A 27,143-nucleotide genomic window follows, 5' to 3' on the forward strand; every position below is an offset into this window, starting at 1 on the left:
TGACCCAAAGTGGTATCAAAAGCACAATGCAAACAAACTGAGGGAGCAGAGAACACTATTTTCCCCCTTTAACTTCTCACACTGATGGTGATTGTAGGAGTCATTTGTAACAAGAAACTAAAATGTTCAGAGGCCAGGGTGCGATCAGCCACTGTGGTGAGAAGTGCAGTATAAATCCCTAAAATGGATACATTTTTAAATGACGGCATCCATTCTGGTTTGACGAGATTAGGGTCTCAAATTGAGTGTTTGGTATCACCAGCAAGAAAACATTTTCAGTGCCAATCACAAAGGGTTTGCTTCGGAGCACAAATCAAACTCAGCAAGACCATGAAGTCTCCTGCACAACAAACGTGCTTTTGTTTTTTAAAAGCACACCTGGAACTAGGTTATGCACAGTTACTAACAAGACTTTGTGCTAGATGCACAGAAATCTTATTTTCCACAGGAGGACGGGGAAACAGGATCCCATTTTTAACAGGCAGAATCTGGAGCAAGGCCATCAAATCTATTGCGTGCAGTGCCTAGCAATGGAAGCTGCTAGTTTCATCTATGTAAATTTAGCCCTTTACCAATAAAATGGTTTTGCAGATGCAAATGGCTGATCTCTTTACACAAAGCCTGATGGGAAACCAACCTCATAAGCAGTTAGTTTGGTTGTGTACTTAAACCAAACGCACACACAGGCTTTTTAGCTCATTGTTTTGGTAAACATAATAATACCTGCACGTATATAGAGCTTGGTGTGCTCACAGCTCTGTGATTCATTACTGGATCACTCATGATTTTACAAGTAGCAAAATCGATCTCTGCCTTCTGCAGTGCTGGGCCTGGGAAGGTTTTGGAGTAACCACTGCATGGGGAATTCAACACATCTGGCTGCATGTGCGCTTTCTGCCAGGCCACCCTCACCCTATTGTCGTCAACAACTGCCAGAGGAGTGAAACACAGAATGACAAGGGGGAGATTTGCACAAAGCAGCCCCAGACACAAACAGGAACACAGCCGCTTCTCTGCTGTCGGGTCTGCCGTGTGCTCCTGCAGATGGAACACAACCACGGCCATAAAACGGCTGCTTACATAACGTCCAGCTCCCTGAAATGCCTGCATGACCAACTGTCAGCATTGTACCCTAATTACCCCCTCATGCGCTATCAAATATAAGCCAGCTCATCAGCGTTTCACTAACCATCCATCATCTTTTCACAGATTCTATAAAACGGGCTAATGCACCTGGGCCCCCGATGGGAACAGAACCCAGCATGATCATTTAATGGGGAGCAGAGGGGCTTGATTGCTTGGGTCTCTCCTTCGTCACCACACCTTTTAAAATCACACAAATGCCTTCCGAGGCAGCGCAGATGCCAGGGTCCCAAAACACAGCTGAATAAAATGCAGGGCAGCCGTGAAAGCGGCCCAGGACATTGCGCCACGATCCCTTATCAGCGCCAAACACAGCGGTTCCTTTCTGTCTGACAGCTCCAGGGGAGAACATAAAAGTGACATTTCAAGGTATTAAAGGCAAATTCATGTTTCTTTCATAGCCAGCGGAGTCCATCTTTCACCCCTGCGCAGCTAAGAAGTCGAGACGGCACAAACCAACGGCAGCTGCAGCTAGGGCAGTTAATGCAAAACCCCCACAGGGCCTGCAGCCTGTTTTGACAATACAAGTAAATGCCCAGTAAGACAATGAATGCGAAATCATGGCTCTCACACACCAGAACAAATTGGGCCTGTTGCAAGGAGATTCGATTTCATCCCGTCAGCCGATAAAAAGCAGTGACATTCCTCACAGTGAGAGGTGTCCGTGGGAGCCAAACCAGCCCTGGCTTTGCAGGAACGTTGTCCCTCTGTGAATCAGGGACCCAGGTTCAAATAACCCAAGAGATCCCAAGAGAAAGGCAGCAGGGAAAGCAGCTCCCGCGAAGCTTGCGCTGAGGTTTGGGCTCGATCGCCGACGGGATATCCATTCTTACCCCAGTCCCTACAGCTAGCTCCAACCACCTCCCCCCTTTAGAGCCAGAGATCCAAGCCACATGGCGCTTGGCTTCATGCAGTTTCCCCCTTTAGGCTCAAAGCAATATGTGGGCAAAACACCCAAACTGACCCCCTCCTCCCGGTCCCGCCAGGCAGCAGGAGTGGCCCCTGGAGAAACGTTCCTTCTCCCTGGCAGCCAACATGGCGAGACAGGTGTGGGATGCTGAGTGACCTCAGGTACCCATGTCCAGGGAACGCGCCCCCTCCCCAGAGGCTGCCCCGGCTGAGGAATCAGCCCGGCCCTTTGCAGACATTTATCTCCCTTAGGTCCCTATAAAATCACTGCAAAACAATTGCAGGGTTGCAGCAGCATGCCTGCATGCATGCATAAATAAATAAATAAAAACCCCCACCCCTTAACCACGGCCCCCCCAGGGTCTGACAGCGCTGATGGGGGTCAGGAAGGGTTGAATCCGTGCAAAAAGAAAAATGGGGGGCGCGGGGGCAAAGAACAACACGCTCCGGAGACAAGCCCCGTGTGCAGGCGGGGCGGGGGGGGAAGGGGAGCCGCAGGCCTGGGGGGGCTCGGGGGGGGAGCACCTCCTGGACACACCCGGCCCCCCGGGGCCAGCAGCACTTACCGGGGTCGAAGGGCGAGCTGAAGGCGAAGCTGGGGTGGAGGAATGAAGGCGACATGACAATAGCAAGGCGCTTCGCAGCCATTCCCAGGGCAAGGCGGCGGGGGGGGCGGCAAGGGGGGCGCAGGCAGCCGCGGAGCGGCGCGGGCCGGACCCTCTCCCCGCGGCAGCGGCGCCACGAGCCCCGGGCGGCCCGCAGAGCCCCGGGGGCGCCAGCGGCTCAGCCCCCCCCGGCCCGCGCCGCCCCGGGGCGCTCAGCGGGGGCGCCGCGGCGGGGAGCCGGGGCGGGCGCGGGGCGGGGGCCGGGCGCGGCGCGGGCCGAGGAGCTGTTCCGGTGCTGACCCTGGGCGCGGCGGCGGCATCGCCATCTTGCTCCGGTCCCCCCGGCGGCGGCGGGCAGCGGGGAGCGGAGCGGAGCGGGAGCGGAGCCGGGGGGGGCTCGGCCGGGCTGCGACCCCTGAGCTCATCCTCTGCCCCCCCCCGGCTCGGGCTCCGCTGCGCCGCTGAGGGAGTGGGGGGCGAGTGCAGGGGTGAAAGTGGGGGGGATAGTGCGGGGGGGCGAGTGCGGGGGTGAAGGTGGGAGGCTAGTGCAGAGTTTGGGGGGCGAGTGCAGAAGTGGAGATGGGGGGGCTAGTGCAGGGGGGGGCTAGTGCAAGAGTGAAGGTGGGCTAGTGCAGGGGTGAAGGTGGGGGGCTAGTGCAGGAGAGGGGGGATAGTGCAGGGGTGAAGGTGGGGGGCTAGTGCAGGAGAGGAGGGCTAGTGCAGGGGTGAAGGTGGGGGGCTAGTGCAGGAGAGGGGGGCGAAAGCAGGAGTGGAGATGGGGGGCTAGTGCAGGGGCGGGGACTAGTGCAGGGGGGGGCTAGTGCAAGGGTGAAGGTGGGGGGCTAGTGCAGGGGGGGATAGTGCAGGGGTGAAGGTGGGGGGCTAGTGCAGAGCTGGGGGGATAGTGCAGGTTTGAAGGTGGGGGGCTAGTGCAGAGCTGGGGGGATAGTGCAGGTTTGAAGGTGGGGGGCTAGTGCAGGGGGGGATAGTGCAGGTTTGAAGGTGGGGGGCTAGTGCAGAGCTGGGGGGATAGTGCAGGTTTGAAGGTGGGGGCTAGTGCAGCAGGGGGCGAGTGCAGGAGTGGAGATGGGGGGCTAGTGCAGGGGCGGGGGCTAGTGCAGGAGAGGGGGGCTAGTGCAGGGGTGAAGGTGGGGGGCTAGTGCAGGGGCGGGGACTAGTGCAGGGGGGCTAGTGCAAGGGTGAAGGTGGGGGGCTAGTGCAGGGGGGGATAGTGCAGGGGTGAAGGTGGGGGCTAGTGCAGAGCTGGGGGGATAGTGCAGGTTTGAAGGTGGGGGGATAGTGCAGCAGGGGGCGAGTGCAGGAGTGGAGATGGGGGGCTAGTGCAGGGGCGGGGGCTAGTGCAGGAGAGGGGGGCTAGCGCAGGGGTGAAGGTGGGGGGCTAGTGCAGGAGTGGAGATGGGGGGCTAGTGCAGAGGTGGGGGCAGGGGGCCAATGCAGGGGAGGGGGGGAATGCAGTAAACTGACTTGGGGCTCTGCATGCAAAAAATAAAATATTATTTGTTTTAAACTCGGGAATAAAATCACAAGTGGAGCCATTTGTCCTGCGGATGTGCACAGGCACCCCCCCTCCCCCCCACGCAGCTCATACTCGGGGGCTCATTTGTCTGGGGGCAGTTCCCCGCCCCCAGCATTGGTTCCCCCCCTCCCCCCGGCCGTGTGTCATCACAGATCATGTTCCATAGGCTGACACAGTTTTGTCCCCCAACAATTTTTCTGACATGATTCCCCGGCTGCCACTGGCTCTCCCCAGTGCTCTCTCACACGTACACCCCCCGCCCCGCTTGGGGCATCGCCAGGACACCCCACTAGCTGAGCACGGGGGCCATGTCTCACCCCGGCGGTGCACTCGAGATCCCTTTGTGCACCAGAACGATCCAGGATCTGGGCTCCCCGGCTGTGTCCACCCCGAGGGACTGACGAGCCCCCATCTCATGTTATTTCAACCCCACAACCCCTAGCTACAAACGGAGATGAACAGAACAAACACAGACACCGGCGCCTACACATGCCCCTGCCTGGAGCCCGGGGGCTTTGGCTACAATGGGAGCCGGATCCCAACAGAGCCCGACTGGCAGCCGTCCCAGCACAGCCCTGGTTCAGCGCTGCAGGCGTCTCCCTCAGGAGGGCGTCTCGTCTGGCAGGGCTGCGTGGCTGCCGCGGACCCAGACTTGGCCTTGGTGCACAGAGCAGCCAGCTCTTCACTGCTTCCGCCCGCCCAGCTGCCCCAGTGCTGTTCGCATTCCTCACGGGGCTCCGGGGATATTTGTGCCTTTCCACTGGTTTTAAAACAGAGAAACCGGGCGTGCTGGGTTCCGTTCCTAGCCCTGCCGCTGACTTGCTGTGTGACCTTGGGGACGTCACTTCGCTGTTCACCTGTCCCTCGGTTTCCCTGTCTATGATGGGAGATGATCTTTCTTTAGCTGTGTCACAAAGGCAGAGCAGGGAGAGCACATCGGGTTCTTTATATTGGTGTCCGAAGTGCTTGGAGAGCGTCCTCATAAAAGATGGAGAGCGGGTTCGGAGTCATTGGAAAGCAGCTGCTTCCGCGATCAGCAAAGCTGCTCTCGCTGAACAGAGATGGGATTCACGGCGTCACCAGGAGGCAAGATGGCTCCCACCACCCTGGCGGCCACTCCCAGGTCAGCATAGTGCCACGCAGCTGGCCGGGCAGGAGCTAGTGGGGCAGGGGAATGACCTGAGGACCCAGCATCCCAAGGGGAGGCGGCAGAAAGGCTCTTATCTCACCAGGGCAGCCAGAGGGACTCCCCTCCCTTTCTATGCCACAGACCTGACCGAACCGAACAGGTGGCCCTATTTTCCCAAACAGTGGTGTTGCAACATGCCCAGGGGGAGGCTGTGCTCAGCAAGAGGTGCACCTTCCCCCTCCCTGCCTCCCGGACATTTACCTCACTTGATTGGCACATGATTTAATGTTCCCCAGGCCCCGGTGACCTACTAGCTGCTCCCCTGGTGCCCAGGCTCGCTAGGTCTCCCATGCCCAGTTCGCCCCAACAGCCCCTGCTGATTGTCCTGTTGCAGAGTTCACCTCGGTCTTCTGTCCAGCAGCCCTGTGCCGACGTGCAGCAGCGTGGGACGTTCCTCAGCAGTCAACAGGACGAGCTGCCCCAGCCCAGTCCTCCTGCCTGGACTGCCTGGAGGGAAAGGTCACCACAGCCCTTCATGGGACAGCCATTGGGCTGCACCCTCATAGGGCAAGAAGGAAGAACCCCTCACAAAGCCGGAGATGGGCCTGAGTGACGGGTTTTGGTCCATCCCAGCATGGAGAAAAAGGCCAGCTGAAGTCTTCCAGAGCGGCGCAGACTTCCCCCAAGGTCTGCAGGGCTGCATCTGCTGGGCTGTGGCGACTGGAAGCCCTCATCGGAGGATGGACATTTAGCCCAGCTGCACGGGCATAGCAGCATGCTGATAGGGTTGAGCTTTTAGCACAACAGGGAGCATCCTCTCCTGCACTTTTAATACTGAATGCCAAATTTACGTGCACTGTTAATTGTTCAGAAGACCTGAGCTTGCAAAGAAGGCTGCGCTGCAGCTGTCGCGCTGCCACAAATAGATCCTGGCTTGGAGAAGTAAAGTCTTCTTGCAAATAAACGTTCTCCAGGAAGGCAGCCGCATCATTCAGAACTAATTTCTTTCTCCCTGGGACTCGAGATTACATTGCTTTGTACCCAGCTCTGATCAGCACAATTCCCCCTCGTAACCAGCGTGGAGGATTGTGAGAGTGGTTGCACAGCACACAGGCTGAGCAAGAGCAGAGAGCACAACACACATGGAAAGAATATTCCTCCTAAGTGGAAAGGAGTCAGGTGTCTCTGCTGGGGTCTCTGCTCAGCTGAGAGGCGGGGGAGTCCCCCTCTGAGGCCTTGCTTGCTTGGTTGGGGCTTTCCAGCTGTCACGGAGTCCCTGGGCGATGCTCTGGAACAGCTCCCTACGAAGCCAGGCAGGACTCTGGGGAAGTCTCCTCTCTGGGAGCAGCCTGTCTGCAGGACACACAGCTCACATGGCTTCCCCCTTCCTGGATCTGACCTTGGAGCATTCAGCATCCTCTCTGCCCCTCTGTGCGCTTCCCCCAGCGAGTCCGCCCAGGCAGGGTCCTGGGGAAGCCAGAGGGTCCTGCACCCCAACTCCGCAGTCAGATGTGACTCTCAGCCAGCCAGTAAAACAGAGGTTTATTAGATGACAGGAACATGGTCTAACACAGAGCTTGTAGGTGCAGTGAACAGGACCCCTCAGCTGGGTCCATTTTGGGGGGCAGTGAGCCAGACAACCACGTCTGCACTTCACTCCATGTCCCCAGCCAGCCCCAAACTGAAACTCTCTAGAGCCCCTCCTCCCCTGGGCTTTATCCCTTTCGGGACCAGGAGGTCACCTGATTCCTTTGTTCTCCAACCCTTTAGCTCTCACCTTGCAGGGGGGAAGGGCCCAGACCATCAGTTGCCAGGAAACAGCGTGTCGGCCATTCTCTGTGTCCAGACCCCTGAACACACCTGCCCTCTAGGGCTCTGCAATGATCATACACCCTTATCCCACCCCCTAGATACTTAAGAACTGCATAGGGGAAACTGAGGCACCCCCACAATATTCAGAGGAAACATTAAAAACAGTGGAAACTTTAAGAACTCCCCTACAGGGGCTGCGCCACCAGGTATTTGTGACATGATGCAAGGGGCTTGGATAGAAGGCAGTGGGGAAAGGGCAGGGATTATGTACAGCAGGGTCAGTGTCATGAGTTTCCAGGTCTCAGACAGAGGACAGAACCCCGAGATGCTTCATAGTGCAGATAACGTGCCCACAGTCACTGGTTCCAGAGGCTCCTGGGAGGTGGGACCTGCTGGCAAGCAGCTTGTCCATTCCACTATTCTCCTTCAGCAACGTCGGCCCTCCCCTCCCCTCCCCCAGTCACCCCAGCGGGGGGCTTTGCTTGCTCCTGGAGTGAGGGAGGGCTTTTGGGAGTAGGCATCTGTTCTGGAGATTCCCTCTCCTGCAGCTCTATGGCCAGCGCAGGTGCTGAGATGCCAGCTGCTAATGAGGCTCTGCTAATGCTAAGCTATGCCAAGATAATCCAAGCCGCTTGCTGCCAGCATCTTGAAAGGGCCCAGGAGGGCTGCAGTGGCCGACAGGTGCAGCACTCCCTAAATAGCAAGCCCAAGCGTTGCCTATAAAAACCAGGGACGTGCCTAGCGCCCCAGGAGAACTTGCTGAGGGCTGTTCTGGAAGGAGCCTGCCACGAAGCCTGCACCAGGTAAGTGCCAGCCAGAGACCCAGGTGGGAATAAGCCAGAGGAGAAGGCAGCTGGTGAGGAACGAGGCATCAGCTGTAAACCGTGCACAGAAACAAGGGAGAAGTCAGCTTGGAAAGAGCCCCCAGCTCTGCTAGCTGGCTCCAGCGGGAATGGCCTGGCCAGCCTGAGGGGGAGCTGGAGGAGGGAGGTGATGATGAGTTACCAGCCTCTGAGTGCCAACCAAGAAGGCTCCCGAAAGTCACAGGGTCTGAGTGCACTGTGCAAGGCACCCGCTGCCCACCAAGTCCGGACGTGACCCTCCCGGCTCTGTCCCCACAAGAGGGAGGGTGCTCCGCAGGCCCTGGGAGCTGGGTGGCTGGTTTAGGGGCACAGCCACCGTCAGGGAGGGGTCTGCAGAGCCCACGGCCGCACTGTTAGTCCTTGACCCCGTTGGGAGGGACATGGCTCTGATGGCAAATGCAGGACTTTAGGTGCAGCTCTTTGGTGGGCGTCAGAGGCCACCCAGGCCAGGGCCCATGGGACACACAGGGACCAGCCTACAGCCTGCCTGGCTAGAGTCACCCTGCGAGCATGCTGCAAGCCCATCTCGGCTGTGCTGCCGGGGAGAGGGGTACGGCCGGGGAGAGCCAGGCAGGCATTGGCTGAGCTCTTGGGTCTGGTACAGTTCAGTGGGGATGGGGGGAGCTGCCGGGTGGGGGGATTTTGTTTTGTACTGTTAAAAGTCAAAGGGTCCCCTAGCCCAGGACAGGGGATTGCCCCCCCCAACTCCCTCACTGTGACTGGAACTTTAAATAAATACAACGCAGGAGTCCCCCAAGGGAGAGAAGGCAAATGCAATGGCCCTTGTGGTCCCAATGGGCCATGGGCCTCATGCTGGGAGAGAGGGAATACCCGCCCCTGCAGAGCTCAGCAGCCGGGCAGCCCAAGGACTCAGGGCTTGTGCCAGTGCCCGGCCTGGGCCCTTCCCCTGGGTCCCCCTGGCACTCGTGCTGGGTCAGCAGTGACGTCTGGGCTCAGCAAGGCCAAGATTTCACTGGAAGGATTTTGCTCCCCCTTTCAAATGTCAGTCCGTCCCCTTGCTGGGGCGCCTGGCTGCTTGGCACCCCAGGAGCTCACTGAGGGCCAGGTCCCGCAGCACAGCCGAGGGGCCAGAGCCAGCGGGGCAGGCCCCTGCCCTTCACAAATAGCTGCCGGCTGCATTGGCCCCATGAACCGGATAGTCCACTGGGAAGGCTGAAATATTTCGGCTCAGTGTAACTCTAGAGCGGAGTCGCATCACAAGACGCTGCCCTGTGAATAGAAGAGTCCCAGAGAGGAGGGAGCCTTCTTCAAAACAACATGCAACCCCCCCAGAAATAAATACACGAGCTACCATGGGAGGGGGGCTTGAGGTTCTGCCCTTTGAGCAGGATTCCTGGCATGGCGGGGGTGCTGGAGGGTTTCCAGGGTCCCTGCTGTGGTCTGACGCTGCAGCTGGTGCCAGTCCCCGTAGCAAGGGCATGGGGCGGAGGGCAAAGAGAAGCGCTTGTGGGGGGGCCCCATCAACAACCAACATAATAAACCCAGGGGGAGACATCCTGCTGCCCAGGAGAGGTGGGGCCGAGCAGGGCTCGTGCCTGCTGCCCTCCTATGGGCTGACACAGGGGTAAGTCAGCCCGGACTTTGACCCAGCTGGTCTGGGGGTTTCTGCTGGGAACCAGGACACCTGGGTTCTACTCCCAGCTCACATTGTAGGCGAGGCACCGTCCCTCTCTGGCCCTGTTTGCCCAGCTGTAACATGGGGCTAGATATCCCAGTGAGGCTGAGAGGTGCCATGAACTAACGCCCACAGAGTGAGCCGAGAGCCCATGCTGGACGGGGCTACAGAGGGAGAAGGGAAACGCCAGAGCTAACAAAATGGCTCCTTGGTGGGAAGGGGGCGGTTTGAGTGTCCCACTGGTCCCTGGCCGTTCCTGTGCTGAGAGCAAACTGGGCAGGGGACCTGTGTGGGGTGTTGGTCTCCTGGGGAAAGCCGTGCAGGGGGCTCGGGGCCCTGGCGAGCTGGCTGAGGGGGTGCCCGACCACGTCGACTTCCCGTGAAAGGTCACAAGTAAAAGGAACCCTCCCAATGTGCCAGGAGATCTCAGCAGCCGTCAGTGAGGGGGGCCAGGAAAGCAAGGGCCAGGGCACTCAGCCATTCCAAACACCAGGGCACAGAGCCAGCTTTGGGGTGAGCCCCCCAGGCCAGGGGAGGGGGACGCCCATTGGCTGGGCCCCCTGACACTTGCTGCAGACCTTGTACTGCTGCCGACAGTCAAGTGGCCAGCAGCTGGCATCTGCCTGGCCAGCCAAGGTCCGAGCCCAGCAACGGGCACGGGTGCCCAAAGAGCCCGGGAACGCCAGGCCCCAGTGCCCCCGTGGGAATGCGCCAGCAGCATCGACAGAACCTGGTGTCCAGGAGCAGGGGCCCAAATGCCACCCCCAGCCATGGCACAGCTGGGATCCCATCACCTCAGAGTCAGCCAGGCCCGGTGCTCACGTGGCACTGCGGGCAACCCTGCTGTGGCGGCTGCAGGGCAGGCGTTCTAGCCAGTGCCTCGCGGGCAGCCTGTGGCGCACACACGTGCCTTATGAAAGGGGCCCCTGTGCATGGAGCCTGGCAGAACTGACTGGAGGCAGCACATGGCCTGGGCAAATCGCCCCATTCCTCCAGGAGCCATGCCGGGCAGCGAGGCAGCACAGGGGACGGGAGGCGATGCACGGGGCTTACGGAGCTCCCTCTAGCCAGCATCTCCACAAGGCCTGCAGGGAAGCCAGGGGCTGTTTCTTGCCCTAGTCCCTCGGAGCAGCTCAGCAGGGACACAAGCCTCGAAGCTAGGCCAGGCAGAACTAGAAAAATCCCCCCTCTCTGCCCTCATGCTGACCCAGGCCCTGCAGGCCTGTGCGGCAGATCCCCCCAGGAGGCACTGAGACTGCCTGGAGGTGTGAGTGTGCCAGGGTCACGCTGTGAGTGTGCAAAACTGCACAGGGACAGAGGGTTCCCAGCTCTGCACCAGGCCAAAAACACAGGGGTGGGGAGTTGGCTGGGATCCCAGGGGCAGGAAACAGCCTGGTAGATCATGGAACATCCCCCCCTCCCCTTTCCCCACCCCCGCCCCTGCCCCTGCCCCTTTGTTCCACCTGGGAGGAGTCAGAGGTTCTCAGCACAACCCCCCGCCCATGCACCCAGCACAGCTGAGTCAGCCTGGAGATGCCTGGCCCGCGCCCAGCCCTGCGGAGGCTTCACCAGCAGCTGAGCCCCCCTGTGCCCCCATTTAACAGTGACAAAGGGGGAGGCAATGCCAGCACCCTGGGAGGTTTTCCCCGTGGGACTCCCAGTGACTGTGACGGGGAAACCCTGCATCCAAAAGCAGGGAGCACGGGGGCTGAGTTAGAGCTGCGGCTCGGAGCCCTGACCAAGGCCGTCCCAGCACAGCTGCTCCAGTCACGCCATGCTGTAGGCACAGCCACTGGGCACCTCCTTAGACGCCCGCTGCTTCTCCAGGAGGTGTCGGTGCCCATGCGCCAGTCCCCTCCGAGTGCCGGTCTCCAGGATGGTCTTACCATGCCGGGTGGGGGGTGCTGGGAGAATGGACGTGGTGGGCAGGGACCTGGGGGAGGATGTGCCACCTCCACGCACAGGCCAGGGGAAGGACTCAGAGGGCACCAACTCCCCCTCCTGCGCTGAGCCAGAGCCGCTCTCGGGGGCGAGTCGGAGAGAGCGCTGCAGAGGCAGGGCTGCTCTTGGTCTGCCCACAATGGAGACCAGCTGGGGCTAGGGGCATGTAACACCAAACACCTGGCTTCTGGCTAGCCCCAGTGCAGCAGGCCTGGGCCTGGCTCCTGGCAGGTTCGCAGCAGCTGTTTGTCCACCTGACCTGGCTCGGAAGGGCAGAGAGGAGCTGGGCTGGGAGCGGCTCTGGGGGGCTCACACTGCATGGACGAAGCTACACAGCGGCTTGACGTAGAGCTGTGGGGCGCAGCCTGGCTGAAACAGCCCGGCAGGTCCCAGCGGGCTCTCAGCCCCGGACACAGGCAGTGCTGGAGGGGACAAGCTGTTCCCTCAGCAGGTGGGCTCTGCTCAGCCCGAGACAAGTAGCCACCGAGGGCTGAGGCTCAGTGGCGAGGAGCCGGGGGTGCAGACTCGGTGCCCCGCCTACACGGGGGGGCTGGGCCCCTGGGGCGCTCAGTCTGGTGTATTTCTCCAGCACTAAACCCACTACCAGCCCTCTGCAGACTAACCAGCACCAGGAGGCAGGTCCAGTCCAGTGTCCCCAGGAGTTTAACCTGAGGCCTCCGCTAGCCCCCGGCTCCCTGACGCTGGAGAAGGGATGAGAGCTGGTTACGTGGCCTCCCCGAAGGGGAGCACCGGGAAACGTCCCCATCCACACACACGCACCTGCGTCCTCCTGTGGACAAGCAGCCCCCGGCGGCACCAGCCAGGCTCTCAGCTCAGCTCTCCCCTTTCCTCGCCAGGGGACAGGATGGCCGAGGATTTTTCCTGCCAAGTCAAGAAGATGGCGCTGGCCTTGGGAACGTCCCTGACGGACAAGGACATTGACCTGCTGCCCTCGGATATGAGACATCATGGTATGGAGGGTCACAGGGCTGGGCCCTGCCCACCCTGGGGCTGAGGCTGGCTCTGACCCAGGCCCCGGGTGCACTGCGTGGGGAGGTTTGTCCCCCAGCTTTCCTTTTTTGGACAATGAATTCAAAGGGGCAGGGAAGGGGTTAAAGGGGCTCAGCAGGTTCCTGGGCCATTGGTCTGAGCCTGCCCTGGGCCAGCCCAGACCGCAGGGCTGGAAACCAGCAGCAGTGAGCCAGGGGCAGGTTTTGCTGCCCATTCTTGGTTTGTCTCTTGCTGTGATGGGCAGGTGCCTGCTTGCCCGCCCCCTGCTTCCTGACGTGTGGGTCCCCTGCCCCTCTCTGCCCGCAGCTGCCTTCAACTACAGCAAGTTCTTCGAGTACATGCAGAAGTTCCAGACGTCGAGCGAGCAGCAGGAGCAGGTGCGCAAAGCTTTCCAGCTCCTGGACAAGGACAACAGCGGCTTCATCGAGTGGAACGAGATCAAGTAACGGCCAGAGGCTTGTACCCTCCCTCCCCCACTAGCCCCTGTCCCTGCCCACATCCATCCTCCCTCCCAGGGCACACACCTGCCCCCACACCTGTGGTGCCCCACCTTGGCAGGGTAGCTGACCGGCCGGAGGACTGTGCTCCCCAGGGCTGCCAGGCTGGCACCTGCACCCGGTGCTAGGGCTAAATGCTGCCACGGTGCCCCTGGCTCTGGGGTGGGATCCAGGCTGCAGCAGGCCCAGGAGCTGCTCTGGGTGCTGGCCCTGTCTCCTCTCAGCCCAGGTTCCCAAGCGCCCGTGAGCTCCAGGGCTCTTGCCTGCAGCACCCCAAATCCACCTGCTGTCAGCCCAACAAGCCCCCACTCCCCAGAGAATCGGACACCACCTGGGGCACCCCCAGAGGCCTTGGGCACCATCGTCATGCTGCAGGGACTCCATGGGTCTGGCCCGTCCCCTCAAACCTCACCTGCCGCTCTGCCCCGCCTGGCACTGTGAAACCCTCCTTGTCCCAGGCCAGCTGAGGCCCCAGCCACCTCCTGAGCCTGGTGCCACGTGTCCCGCAGGTACATCCTGTCCACCGTGCCCAGCACCATGCCTGCGGTGCCCTTGTCAGACGAGGAGGCTGAAGCTATAATCCAAGCGGCTGACACAGATGGAGATGGGAGGATTGATTTCCAAGGTAGGGGGCTGGCTGGCGGCCGGGAGGGTGGGGGTCTATAGCACTTGCCCCGGGGGTATCCAAGCCCTGCTAACCCTGCCCCCACCTTTCGGTGGAACATGAGGCCTCTCTGGAACTGCGCTCTGCGGCACTGTTTGGGGGGGTGTCAACATTCAGTGGAGACGCCACTTGCCCCCAGCTGCCTCCCTGGGGTGTCTGGAAGGCGCAGGAAGCCAGCTGCTGCGTACAGTCTCCTACTGCCCACCTCCCCGGCCTCGAAGTGCAGCTCGCCCCGAAACACAAGGCAGCCTGACCCAGCACCCACTGCTCCTCTCCCTCATCTTCCTGCAGAGTTCTCCGACCTGGTCACGAAGGAGAAGATCCCCAAGAAGAAGTAAGGCAGGAGGCAGAGGAGAAGGTGCGCCCCACTTCCTGGCACCAGGCCACCTGCTTTGGGGGCAGCCCCCCGGGGAGACCGCTGCTGGCTGCCCGTGCAGCACCGTGCTTGTCCTGAGTGTTCTGTCGCCTAGACCCCAGTTTGGAGGGGAAGGGGCTGGGGAGGGAGGGGGAAGGTCGCAGCCACACCTGGCCTGGGGGGATGGGAGAGCGGGGGGGTAGCAAGATGCATACCAGGCCCAGAGCAGTAGGAGGCAGTTCTGGGCCAGGACAGGAGGGAGGGCTTGAGAAATAACAACCACCCACCATTGCAGCTTAATCTCCCCAGCACCTCCCCTGGCGGGGACGTGGGGGCAGCTGAGACGCACAGGACAGCAGCGGGCGCATTCCAGATGGTGCCGCCCTCCCAACCCGACAGAGCGTCAGGGCCAGCCAGGCCGGGGCTGGGAGCAGAAAGACTGAGAAGAAAAACCAGACCCGGAGCAGCTCCGAGCCTTGGGCCTCCTGCATCCGTTCCCTTCCCCCTGCCCCCTCCCCTCCTGCTCAGACTGCGCTCAGACTCAGCACCGTCCGGAGAGCCCCGCCTGGGCCAGCTGGCTGCTCTCTGCCCGGAGAAGGGCCAGTTCACCATGTGCAGCAGCTGCCCTAGTTGGAGGAGGGTGGGGTGGAGAAAGTTCCTATTTGCAGCCGCTGTCCTTGTGCCGTGTCCTGCCTCGCCCCCATCCCTGTCCCTGCCCTGCCGTGCGGGGGCAGGAGCAGCCTCAGCACTTGTATTGCAGCCCTGGTGCCGTTCGCATCCGCCTGGTCCATTTCCTGCCCCGAATAAAGACTCTCTCGTGTGATTCCGTCTGCGGCCGAGCCCTCTGCTTTCGCCTGGCCCCTTCCCTGTACCCACAGCAGCCTCAGCCAGGAATTCCCGCTGGCCCGAGGGGCTTGGCCGGACAGAGGGCAGTTAGTGGCGCAGAGAGAGAAGCCAGGAGGCCTGGCCCCCAGCCCCTGGCACGGGGAGATACAGCCTGGGTCCACAAACCCCACTGGCCTGCTGAGGTGAACCCCTCCCCCCAGCATGCAGCACCAGCCATAGAGCTCGGGGTTAAAGTCCCTCTGGACACGTCCCCGGGCCTGGCACCGCTGGGCTGGGCCTGTTCTCAGAGCCCCATGAGCTCAGCTCAGCCCAACCGCGGCCCGTTCTGGGGCTGAGCTGCAGCTGGCCTGGGAGAGGGCGGACCAGAGAGAGACGCTGAGAGCCAGGGGAGGTGCTGGTGCGATGCGGAGAGAGGAGGAAGAGGAGACCCCCTGAATGCTGCAGTGAAAGGGGTCCAGATTAACTTGCCGCACCCCTTCCCCTGACACCCCCAGCCTGGTGCGCCGTACAGCACAGGGGCCAGGTCCGGGGCTACTCCGTTCTTAAAGTGAGAGCACGGCGCAGGGCCCAGCTACCCGCACTCTCATGCCTGCTTCAACGAGATCCCCCCGTGCCAATCCTGCTAACTTGTTCCAGCCGATACGGCTGGGTCAGCTCATAATCTCCCCCTCCCGGCATAGACACCAGATTGAGCCGCAATCTCCCAGGCCGCAAAACCTCTGTCAACTTCGGCCCTTCTCTACAAAGGAGCAGTTCAGATAATCCCCAGCTAAGAGATTCCCATTATCCCACCTAATCCACTAAACAAGAGGCTGGTTTTCAGCCTCCTTAATTGGGGATCTTTGGCCAAGCTTATCCTAGCTGCGCTGGTCGCCCGGCCTTTCTAGCCCCGTTCCTCCAGCGGGGATGGGCCCCACAGGGGCAAACTCAAGGAGCACGGCAGCTGGGATGCGGCCAGAGCAGTCTAAAGTCCGTGTGGAGCCAGGCCTTGGCTGACTCTGGAGCTGTGGGTGGAGAGGAGGACCTTGCTTCTGCCCATGGCCTTCGCCTTCAGTTTAACTTCACCCTGATGCAGAACATGGGAGCAGAACTGGGCGAGGCCGGACCCAGCAGCTCCAAGCTGGCGATCCGGCTCTGAACCAGAATTCCTGGGGTGCGGACCAGGCTGGATCTGACATGCAACAGCTGGGGCCCCAGACACCATCGCCTGGGGAACACGAGGCAGCACATCCAAGAACATGGCATAAGGAGCCAGGCCAGCACTCACCAATGGGGTGCAAACCTCAGGCCAAAGGACACCCCTCTTCGGCTTGGGCTCAGGGAGCAGCACCGCTCGCTGGCAGCAGTAGTTGGCTGTTAGCCGCCAGAGGGGGCGACACCCCCCCTTTGCCATTGGGGTACACTGGCTCGACATTGGGGTTAGGGTGAGGCAGGAGCATGCCCAGGCTCTTGTCAGCGCCAGGCCCCTCGGGCCAGACAGAACCATGGGGCAGGCAGCTCAGGGCTGCTCTCCCCACCCGTACAGCCACGGAGGCCACGACTGCAGCAGGGGACTTTGGGAAAACAGGTGAAATCCCCTGGGCTGGACCAGGCTATGGCAGAGTTGCCATTACAGCCCAGGTGTTCCTGGCTCCCAGCCTTGCAGAGATGCCCCCCAGAGTCCACTCTAACACTGCCCCCCCCCTCACGCCAGCCCCGAGCCAGGAGCAGGACAAGGGCTGTGTGGTTGGGCACAGCAGAGCCTGAAGATCGGTCTTTGCTCTGCTACCTGGGAAATGTCTCTGCCCTGCTGCACTCCTTCCCCAGGCTGCATCAGCCAGAAGGGGCAGCCCTGCCCCAAGCCTGCACCAGCAGACGGGAGTGGGGGTCAGCTAGCAGGAAAGACTAAGCGACGCCTGGCTCCCTCCAGGGAAACGGCCCAAGGAAGCACTTGGCCCCGTTTTAGCAGGATAGACATGGCTGCCTTTCCGTGCACACGACTCCCATCAAAGGGAATAGGAGACCTGCAGGTGAGGAGTCAATGGGCAGCCCCTCGCTCCCTCCCTGCCAGGGGCCTGGGCTACTGCCTGCAAACCAGACCAGGGAGCCCTACAGACAGCTGGCTCACGGCCCTCCAATTCAGGTGGGATAACAGACTCCATCTCCACCGAGGATCCCAGGCAGCCAGCCAACATAAAGCTCCAAAATCTGTTGTATAACATAGCCGATTTATTCACGTCTGAACTGGGCATCGGCCTAGAAGTTAGCCAACACTGCGGCTCACGGGACGGTGAGATGCTGCAATGAAAAGGCAGAGCTGAGCCTACAGCCCAAAACTACCCCAGCATCAGCCATGCAACTACATTGTGCCCACAGCTGTGGTCTTCCTGAGCAAGCCGCCGAGAGCGCAGCTGAGCTAGCAGGGCTGGGTGGGGTTGCAGGACTTCTGGCCCATTCCATACTGACCTGGAGGCCCCAACCTGAGAAGGGAACCTGCACCTAGAACCCCCAAGCTAGCACCAGGACTGGCTGGGGCCGGCTGGCTTGGAGCAGGTGGAGATCACATCACACTGCCTTGTGGTGCAATGATCTTGCTACAGTGCAAGTCGCATTTAAAAAATGATGCAAAGAGAATGAGGGACGGCTGGGGCCTGAGCCGCTGTCCCATCCAGGAAGCTGTTCACAGCAGCTGGGAATCGGGCCCTGGGATTGTAGATGCCCAAGTGAAACAAAGCAGAACTCTTCCCCCTGAAGGGAGAGGCTTTAAAGCGCTAGGCAAGCGCAGGTACAGCATGAACACCAACAGCCGCTGGTGCGAGGAGGCAGGATGCCTGGGTTCCATTCCTGGCAATCGAGAGTTACCGCTCAGGTGCAATACGGCTGGGACTGAGACACCTGCCAGGACTTTCCTTCTTCCCTGGCAGCCTGCCCTTCCCCTCGGTGCATGGAGCTCAGCAGCACCTGGGGGCTGCGTCTCCAGAGCCGGTACAGAGCGCCGGGCGCGAGCACAGAGCCCCAGGGTTGGGGGGAGGAGCACAGAGTGCTGGGGGGGAGCACAGAGCACCGGGGTGAGGAGGGGCAGGTGCCCTGGGATTGTTTCCTTGGCCATGCAAGGGCTGACTCCCAGCAGGATGGGACTTGCTTTTCCCCCACCCCCACGCCAGATTTCACATGATTAACTGATTTAGAGCCTGCAGCATCCAGGGTGCACTAGGGGAGTTAGCTCTGATTAATGCTGCTGAAACAAAGGGCAGCTGGTGCAGCCTGGCTCTGCCCCGCGGACGCCAGGGCAGCTCAGTCCTGTCAGAAAGGGAGGGTGGGCGAAGGCTCTGTTCCCAGCTGTGTAGCCCAGCCCGGTGCCCAGCTGTGAGCTGGAAGTGCCAGCCCTGCCCTGCTGCCAGAGGGGAGCAGAGTCCATTGTTAACGAACAGTGCCCACTCCCATTTTACAGATGGGGAAACTGAGGCACAGAAGGAACGGCACCTAGCCAATTCTCCTGAGTTGGAACATCCCTGGCTCTCAGACTGCCCTTCCTTTTAGGTGGGTGTCACAGAGTCCCTGAGCGATGCTCTGGAACTGGTCCCTACGAAGCCAGTCAGGACTCTGGGGAAGTCTCCTTTCTGGGAGCAGACTGTCTGCAGGACACACAGCTCACACAGCTTCCACCTTCCTGGCTCTGACCTCGGAGCATTCAGCATCCTCTGCCCCTCCGTGCACTTCCCCCAGCGAGTCCGCCCAGGCTGGGTCCTGGGGAAGCCAGAGGGTCCTGCCCCCCAACTCCGCAGTCAGACGTGACTCTCAGCCAGCCAGTAAAACAGAGGTTTATTAGACGACAGGAACATGGTCTAACACAGAGCTTGTAGGTGTAGAGAACAGGACCCCGCAGCTGGGTCCATTTTGGGGGACAGTGAGCCAGACAACCACATCTGTACTTCACTCCATGACCCCAGCCAGCCTCAAACAAACTCCCTCCAGCCCCTTCTCCTCTGGGCTTTGTCCCTGTCCCGGGCCAGGAGGGCACCTGATCTCTTTGTTCTCCAACCCTTTAGCTCTCACCTTGCAGGGGGGAAGGGCCAGGCCATCAGTTGCCAGGAAACAGGGTGTTGGCCATTCCCTGTGACCAGACCCCTGCACACACCTGCCCTCTAGGGCTCTGCAATGATCATACACCCTTACCCCACCCCCTAGATACTTAAGAACTGCCTAGGGGAAACTGAGGCACCCCCACACTATTGAGAGGAAACATTAAGAACAGTCCCACTTCGTCACAGTGGGTAGAGGACCTTTCTTTGGCGGTTCAGGATGGGGCTCGCTGTGGGAGAAGAAGGGCTATTGGTTACACAAAGGACTAATGGCCATCCAGAGTTCTGGCTCCAAGAGGGACGCTCTCTGTATGGCAGCAGGGACTCATGCCACACCCCAGCTGCTGGAGTGCTGGGATCTCTCCCCTAGAGCGGCCCCAGAGGCTAGACAAAGTCCCAAGGCCGGCTGAAATTTGGGGACAGACAATCCAGGAGCCAGAGGCGTCACCCTGCTTTGTAATGGGACTTAGCACAGCCCCATCTCCCCCATTCCCCGGTTATTCAGGCCAGGGAGTTCGAATGCCAGGGCTCCCTGCCGGTGGGGCCAGGCACTCTCCTGTAGTAGGCAATTCTCAGCAGCAGCAGCAGGGAGGGACACTTGGAGACCCCGCGAGCAGCGTTCCAGCCCAGAGGCCTGCTCACGGCACCAGTTCAGTCCCAGCGAAAGGCTCTCCTGGATCAGGGCTGCCATGCAGCCGCCTTCTCGCAAGCTGTTCTGCAAGCTACGCAGCCCCCGCATCTGCATTCAGCCCCATTCGCCTCCCCCCACCAGAAAGCAACAGTCTGGATTTGTTCCAAGGGCAGTCAGTCAGTCAGGTGACGACTCCGCTCTGGGCAGGAACCGCTCAGGGGCTGGCAGGCGGCTGTGGGCAGCGTTGCCCAGTGCAGGAGGACCCTTCCCCAAGCAACTTGGGGTGACAGGCTGGACAGTCCAATGGGGCTTTTCCTTCTCTGAGGTCTAGGACCCAGCTTCATGCCTGACAGCCAGTTTGTTCCCAGTGCCCCACCAGGCAGGTCCCGGCCTAAGCTGGCGCGTCAGTCCCTTCGCTCTGCCCGCAGAGGGGTCCAGGCCCAGCACGGTCCCAACCTTCAGCCTCTCGTGTACAGCGTGATGAGCCGGCTCTGGTGCAGCTTCTGCCACAGCCTCATCTCCAGCCACAGGTCGTGGTTGGCGTAGAACAGCAGGGCCTTTTGCATCCGGTCAAAGTAGTGATCGGAGTAGGCCTGGTAGTTGGCGGTAATGAACCCGTAGGCGCTCACCTGGGAGAGGGGGAGGAGTTAGCCAGACCCTGCCAGGAGCCCTGAGCTGCCAGGCACAGACCCCGCCTAAAATCCCACTTGGGGAGGGGCCAAAGCAATGCCCGACCCCTCAGCCCTCTAAAGGGAGATGTGGAGCAGAACCTGATCAGGGAACCTGCTGCCTGTGGTGTATGGGCCTCACCTGACCCGCTCCCATGTGTGCGCGTGGGGTGGGGGTGGGGGCGCAGAGGTCACCCTCGTGAGGGTCTTGCCAGCTCCTGGGAGTGGGGCGGGGGGCAGATTGTTGCACCCACTGGGAATGCGCAGATAAAACTTTCCTGCAGCTCCCAGCTAAGGGAGCAGGGCAGGAGCCCTGCAGGAGCGATGCGCCACGCACTAGTGCTGCATGGCCGGACACGGGGACCGTGAGTGCCAGACGCGGGGGCAGAGCTATCACCAGAGACGAGGGAAATAGCTCTGAGCAGGGCTAACACACCATGCCCGCACAGCGCATCCACCAGCGGGCACGGACCGCAGCGGGACAAAGAGCGCAGCCCGGCCCACTGAACACAGGGGTGCCCAGCACGGCACATGGGCTAGACCTGCAGGCTCCAGAGCGAGGCTGCAGGGAGCGCGGCTTGCAGCGGTGGAAGCAACCGGCGCAGCACAGACGGGATGCTGTCCCTCAAGGAGTCCACCACAGGGGCTGGGGATGTGAGGAAATGACCCAAGTCCCTCCCATCCTAAGGCTGGCAGTGTGCCCTGGGACCAGCAGATGGCACCTTCTGCCTTGTGGTCAGGGCAGAGTGGCCAGAGCAGGTTAGTAGCCGGCCCTACCTCATCGCAGGTGTGGAGGGCAGCCAACAGCATCACTGCCCCGGTGGAGGGACGGTACAGCCTCCGCAGCGGGGTGTCCAAAATGCTGGAGCGGAGGAACCTACCAGCCGGGAGAGAAGAGGGAAGAGACCATCACTGCTGCGACTATAGCCGACGGTGGGGACCGTGCCTTCACCCAGCGGAGCACCCCACCTGGGACATCCCGCCAAGGGAGCTGGGCCAGAGGATCCCGCCACTGCAGTTACCTGTCTTCTGGCCGATGGCTCCCCTGGGAGCCAGCCACACAGGCCCTTCAGATCAGCTGGAGCACAAGGGGCTCTCTCTCTGCCTCCCCGGGGGTGAAGGCTCTGTCTCTGCACCACTTGAGGGCTCTGGGGGCTGCGGGGCCCTGAATCCATCCAGCCCTCCTCCCATGGCAGTGCAGGGCCCCGGGAAGCGCTTGCAGCCAAAGGCTCCGACACAGGATCATTACCGGTTTCTGACGTAGCGGATAAAATCTGGGTGAAACATCTTAAACTTCTCTGCCCGCAGGTCTTTCCCAAAGTATCGCTCCGGCCTGTGGGGAGGAGATGAAAGCGGGTGTGAGAATCCACCCGGCCCGAGGGGACTCCCCATGGGCATGTCCTCAGCCTGCCCCAGCTGCAGGGTCGGAGCAGAGCAATGGCCTGTCCAGCTCAGCATCCCCCCCACCCCCGGCTCTGCAGACATTCACGGAGACCCAGAGCCATTCGCGCCTTATGACCAAGGAGCGGGCTCGGCTGGGGCTCCTGCTGCCCCTTTGCTGAACCACAGCAGCATCAGAGCAGGCTGCTGTTCCTGTGGATAGCGACCGGACCCCGGGGCACCAGGGGCAGGGAAGCTTGGTCCTGCACCTGGCGGAGAGCAGAGGCTCCGAAATGCTGGGCAAACAGAGTCGTGGGCTCCCACCTCCCCCATCAGTGACCCCCATAACAGACACTGCCCCCTTGCCAGTGCCTCATGGGACCTGGCCCCCACTTCCCAAGCATTACATGGATTGGGGGCACCTGGCTCCCCTCGTGTGGTGGGCAGTGGGCGCTCAGACCTCCTGGAGTGTATTATCATGGACCTGGGGCAGCACAGGAACCAAGCAAACCATGGACCCACCTCCCTGCCCCGGGACTCACCGAGCACCCTCATCTGGGCCGCTGTTGACAGGGCGATTAGTCAGGGCTGCCTGGAGCAGCAGGTAATCTCGGTCGTGGTCCGGGAGGAAGACGTACTTGGTTTCCTGTTGCAATGAATACGGCGATTAACGCTGCCTTGGCCCCTGGCCCAGCACTGCCTTCCCCTCCCTATGGAGCCCTCAGCTAGGCTCCTCGTTTACTGCTGCCTGACCTGGGGGGGTGACAAGGCAGCCGTGCTCAGCCCGGGGCTAGGAGAGCCCAGAGTCACCCCTGGCATTGAGCTGGCTTCTGCTATTCAGTACTCCTGGCAGCCTGGGCTCAGGACCGGCCCCACAACAGGGCTAATATTGAAGTGCATCAGCAGAGCTGTGCGGGGAGCCCCGGGCTGGACTAGCTGAAGGGCTGTGGGGTGGGAGTGCAGGGCATCAGTACAGCGGTGTGTGAGATGATAAAATTAATAATTTTGCAATGTTCATCTGTAGATCTCACAACACATTACAAAGCAGGTCAGGATAATTCTCCCCATTGTGCAGATGGGTAAACTGAAGCACAGGGAGAGAGGTCACCCAGTAGCTCAGTGGCTGGAGCAGGAATAGAACCCCCGACTCCTGAGTCCCAGTCCAGTGCTCCATCCATTAGGCCACACTGCCTCCCCGCTCATGATGCTCAGACACCTGGGCTCTCGCCAGCGTCATCAGCATGTGATGGCCAGGGGTAGGCGTGTCCCCTCACCGGAGTCTGGGGCAACTGGCGGAAACCGTCGCTGGCGTAGTTATGCAGCGAGTTCATCATGGTGTTAGTGGAGAAGATGTAAAAGGAGGTCCTGTGGCCCACGTCTCTTTCAAAGCCCTTGGTGAGGGCCGCGTTGGTCCTGCGAGGAGGGGAGGGGAGAGTCAGCGCTCCATCCTGAAGAGCAGCGAACTCTCACCTAGGGCAGGTAGGACCCCCCCCCCGCTGCCCAGCCAGCCCCCCAGCAAGCTCTCACCTGGGACAGATACGAACCCCGCCACTGCGCTGCCCAGCCAGCCCCCCAGCGAGCTCTCACCTGGGGCAGGTACGACCCCCCTCCCCACCACGCTGCCCAGCCCCCTGGCGAGCTCTCACCTGAAGACATAGTCGTGCTGGTCAATCGTAGCCCCTGCCCGGGAGCCGTTCAGGATGCCGCTGTTGCCCACCACGGCGCAGCGGACGCAGGGGGAGCCGCCCGCAGCAGCTCCGGGGCGGGCGTCGAACATGCGCCCGTTGGCCGACGCGTTGAGACGGGTCAGTGTGTCCCTCAGAACTGGAACCACAAACCAGGGCGGGGAGATGAGCCGGGGGCAGGGTGCAGGCGACGTGCCTGGCACATGGCAGGCTTCACCTCCAGCCACGGGGGCACAAGGGGAACTCCAGCGTGTGTCACAGCAGGGTGCCCAGCTGACATGCTCCAGGCGCTCCCAGTGCTAGCTCCCCACACGGCAGACCCAGCGTCGCCTCCACAGGGCAGCGCCAGGCCCCAGCCTTCCTGGGAGCAAGAGGCCAGTGCTCAGCTCTCAGGGCGACAGACAGCTCCCCCCGTGGCCCCGTGCGCCCCTCACACCCCACCACGAGCTGTGGGCGAGCTCTCACCAGGCCAGCTGACATCCTGCCAGCCGTGGGCCCCCCCGTAGCTCTGCAGGCGTCGATACTCAGCCAGCCAGGCATGCTGGGCCCACTGCAGCACGGGGATGGCCTCCAGGAAGATGCTGCTGAACTTGGTGCCCACGATCCTCTTCCTGATGCCACTGGGGCACCTCTGGCAAAGCAAAACCCAAGAGCGGGGGATGAGGAAGAGCCAGGCAGCCATGCCAGGAGCGGGGCAAGGGGGAGCCTACCAGGAAGGGAGGCAATGTTGCCCGGGGGGGCGGGGGTGGCAGTCTGTGTGTGAGCGCAGCTCGAGGCCAGCACTAGACACAACCAGGAGGTCCCTGATCTGGGCAGCCACACAGGGGAGCTCAGGCTGGCCCCTTCTGGCCCCTTGGAGCTGCAGGATGAGAGGACGCCAAGGGGGACAACGGGAGCCGGGCAGCAGGAGCCAGACATTGTCCTCACTGGCACTGCACAACCCTCCTGTGCATGACCACGGAGTGACACTTCTCCCTCCAGGAACAAATCCAAGGCCTAGGGCCCCCAGGCTTCACCCCCACAAGGGAGCAGGTGGTGCATACCGAGCCCTGGTACGTCTTGTCCCGGCCATACAGGTCCCCCAAGAACAGCTGCAGCGTGGAGGTGGGGGCCCTACTGCCCAGTGGGGTCACCGGTGTCTGCACTGTCATGGGTCCGGCTCTGGGCTGGCGAGCTCCGACAGGATCCCTGTGGGGCAGGGGGCAGAGAAGAGAGCAGTTTCACAGTGCGTTCCCCTTGGCCTGGCAAGGTGTCTGTCCATCAGACCCGATCTAGGGGGAGGATCCCTGAGGGGGCGCGGGGCCCTGCTGCTTCAGGCTGCATGGTTGGCCCCTGTAGCTAGGGACTTTGCCCCCCATGGCTAGTTACAGGACGGCACCTGTGGAAGTGAGGGCCAGCGGTGCCACATGAAGGCAGCTACGCATGAAAAAATGGGGCATTAAAGGAGGCTCTGCCCCTGTTCCTGCCCCCATTCCTGCACATCAGCTCTGCCCCCAGGCATGGGAGTTTGGTCACCTCAAAGGTTAAAGCCCTGAAGTTGCACAGACCAGAACCCTGCACCCTCCCTGGGCCATGTGGGAATAGACCTGACCCCCTGTGGTGCTGGATTGGCGCGTGAAGACCCTGACACACAGAGCAGGGGGAACAGCTCCCCACCCCGGAGCCGCACACAGGTGGGAGGGGCAGTGCCAGCAGCCCAGCCCTCCCCCAAGTAGACAAACAAAGCTCCCTATCCTGTGACTGATCCCCTGAGCCCAGCCATGCCTGAGAGGGGAGGATGAGAGATCAGGACAGACACCAGTACTAATCCAGTGGCAGCCGGGCAGCAGCCCAGCTGAGGGGAGGGGCACAGGCAGGCCAGGGGAGTCGGGATCACATCCAGCTCTGTAGGGCAGACAGAAGGGGGAGCAGGGGCCCGTGAACCCCCCTGGCCAGGACCCTCACTCCCCTTGGCGTAGGGAGCTGGGATTCTGAGTGGGAAGGTGCTGGGCACCCAGGATCTCAAGTTCCTGCATCGCAGCAGCCCCCGCCCTGCAGACGCTTCATCCCCAGCTGCCATTCAGGGCAGCGGGCGAATGCACACAAAGGAGCCGGGGGTTGGTTTGCTTCAAAAGCAAAAATCCCCTGGCCTGCGGCACCGCCTCACAGCCAGCGCCCCAGAGCCCGTCACCCTGCTCCTCTGGCCCAGGCGGCCCCCACACCGACGCAGCCAGAGGGGTAGAGGGAAAGTCACTGGGGGGGGGGTCCCCGGGTTTGCTCATCATTATCCACCTGCCGTTCAGGAAGTTCCAAGGGCACAATATTGGCACAAAGATGTGAGCGAGGGCAAGACGCCACCGCTGGCAGGGGCAGCTTGGCAGAGCCCCCAAGGCAGGAAATCCCCCCAGATCAGCAGAACGCGGCACCCTAGCCTCGCATTTCTGCTGCTCCCATGGCTGGTGTCCACATGCTGAGCTACAGGAGATCCAGGGCAGGGACTGTGTCGCCTTCCTAGCGGCTAGAGCCCTCCAAGAACAGAGCGCGCGGCTGGTCTTTACCTGTAGAAGAAACCTGGGAAGCTCCCCTGGCCGTAGTAGGTCCTGGCTTGGTACAGAAACTTCAGGGTCACAGCACCCAGCAGAGCCCAGCGCAGGGCACGGCAGATCATGGCTGGCACAGAGCCCAGCGCAGGGCACGGCAGATCATGGCTGGCACAGAGGCACCAGCAGGTGCCAGAGCAGGATCTGGGCAACGCAGCCGTTCTCGTGGCCCCACGGAAGCTGTGGATCAGGTGCAGAGACGTGAACCCGGCTCAGCCGCTGTCCACCCCCACGGTGGGCCTCTTCGTGCACACAGCCCCGAGCGCCCCCTCTGGATCCCTCACCTCCCCCCCACCTCGTACCGCTCTAACCCAGCTGGGGGTGTCTCCAGGACCCCAGGCAGCGTTGAGGCTGAAGCAAGTCAGCTCTGCCAGCAGAGAGCCCTTTGGAGAAAGATCAGGTGGATGGGACGTGGAGCGGACAGCTCTGTCCAGACTGGAAAGGATCCCAGGAGAGGGCGGCACAGAAAGGGGGAGAGACCGTTCCTAGGAATCTGCAATGAGAACTCCATGCTATGCAAGATGTGGCTTCCTGTCTACCGACCCACCCAGCCGCAGACCACCTCACTGGCTGCCTAGCCACCTCCAACCCAGCCCCCTCCCTTCTGTTAGCTTGCGTCCCACATGCCTCCAGCCTCACCCACTTCTCAGCCTTCCTGCCAGCCTCTTGGTTTGCAAGACTCTGCAGGGCTGGAGACTGGTTCTATGCTTCTGCCTGGGGCCTTCTCCCTGCCTTCGCACCTTTCAGCAGCGCTGCCTGATCACGGAGGGCTCTTTCCAGCCCTGGGACGTGTCTCTGTGGACCAGTCTCTGAAGCACCTTTCGTTGTACTGGAAATTACGGGTGGGTGGATCGTTCAGTGCAGCCCGAAACGGAAACCCCAGCTGCAGCATACACAGGATGTCTTATCAGCCAGCAGCAGCCGGGCTCTCCTGCACCATACCAGTAACAACAACTGCACCCTGGAGACAAGGAGGAGGGCCTTTGCTGGGGGACAGCCTGTGAGGGCCAGGCAGCTTTATGTACTCACTGTGTTTGTATTCCTCCAGACTGCTGGATTTCCCCAGGGCTGTTTGTTTAGACTGTTTTAAGAGCCCTTTATCAAAACAGAACATGGAGGTTAGTCCAATGAGACAGGCCAGTGCCAGCCTCTTCGCTAGGAAACTTGGGTGCGTCTTGAGAACTCGGTAGC

The 27,143-nt window shown here is 61.2% G+C and overlaps 3 protein-coding genes across 3 annotated transcripts in view; 1 reads left to right on the plus strand and 2 right to left on the minus strand.

Moving 5' to 3' along the window:
- The window catches only part of AATK (apoptosis associated tyrosine kinase), a 63,709-nt gene extending 61,001 nt beyond the window's left edge, over positions 1-2,708 (minus strand). The window contains exon 1 of the mRNA XM_074972121.1: positions 2,619-2,708. Coding sequence (XP_074828222.1) covers positions 2,619-2,700 — 82 coding nt within the window. The 5' untranslated portion in view covers positions 2,701-2,708. The remainder of the gene's footprint in view (positions 1-2,618) is intronic.
- Positions 1,800-14,605, plus strand: PVALEF (parvalbumin like EF-hand containing). Its single transcript, XM_074972131.1, has 6 exons — positions 1,800-1,939; positions 12,433-12,546; positions 12,893-13,028; positions 13,593-13,708; positions 14,039-14,105; positions 14,398-14,605. Exons 2-5 carry the CDS (start codon positions 12,441-12,443, stop codon positions 14,083-14,085), a joined length of 405 nt encoding a protein of 134 aa, XP_074828232.1. The 5' UTR covers positions 1,800-1,939; positions 12,433-12,440; the 3' UTR covers positions 14,086-14,105; positions 14,398-14,605.
- A 4,133-nt stretch (positions 14,606-18,738) lies between these two features.
- Positions 18,739-26,902, minus strand: LOC141998213 (alpha-N-acetylgalactosaminide alpha-2,6-sialyltransferase 2-like). Its single transcript, XM_074970892.1, has 10 exons — positions 26,592-26,902; positions 25,911-26,132; positions 24,417-24,561; positions 23,839-24,004; positions 23,335-23,512; positions 22,963-23,101; positions 22,231-22,334; positions 21,558-21,641; positions 21,086-21,185; positions 18,739-20,269 (listed from the first exon to the last, which is right to left on the minus strand). Exons 2-10 carry the CDS (start codon positions 26,018-26,020, stop codon positions 20,099-20,101), a joined length of 1,197 nt encoding a protein of 398 aa, XP_074826993.1. The 5' UTR covers positions 26,021-26,132; positions 26,592-26,902; the 3' UTR covers positions 18,739-20,098.
- Positions 26,903-27,143: the final 241 nt, after the last annotated feature.

The sequence above is a fragment of the Natator depressus genome, chromosome 14, assembly GCF_965152275.1.
Source record: "Natator depressus isolate rNatDep1 chromosome 14, rNatDep2.hap1, whole genome shotgun sequence".
In the NCBI taxonomy this organism is placed as follows: Eukaryota; Metazoa; Chordata; order Testudines; family Cheloniidae; genus Natator; species Natator depressus.

Bases quoted from the DNA above. Each gene is read 5' to 3' on its own strand.
- PVALEF (XM_074972131.1), top strand. From the start codon at position 12,441: ATGGCCGAGGATTTTTCCTGCCAAGTCAAGAAGATGGCGCTGGCCTTG. The intron at 13,029-13,592 runs GTAACGGCCAGA...CGTGTCCCGCAG, and splicing joins ATCGAGTGGAACGAGATCAA to GTACATCCTGTCCACCGTGC. The intron at 13,709-14,038 runs GTAGGGGGCTGG...ATCTTCCTGCAG, and splicing joins TGGGAGGATTGATTTCCAAG to AGTTCTCCGACCTGGTCACG.
- LOC141998213 (XM_074970892.1), bottom strand. From the start codon at position 26,020: ATGATCTGCCGTGCCCTGCGCTGGGCTCTGCTGGGTGCTGTGACCCTG. The intron at 24,562-25,910 runs GTAAAGACCAGC...CCTGCCCCACAG, and splicing joins TTCCCAGGTTTCTTCTACAG to GGATCCTGTCGGAGCTCGCC. The intron at 24,005-24,416 runs GTATGCACCACC...TTGCTTTGCCAG, and splicing joins ACAAGACGTACCAGGGCTCG to AGGTGCCCCAGTGGCATCAG.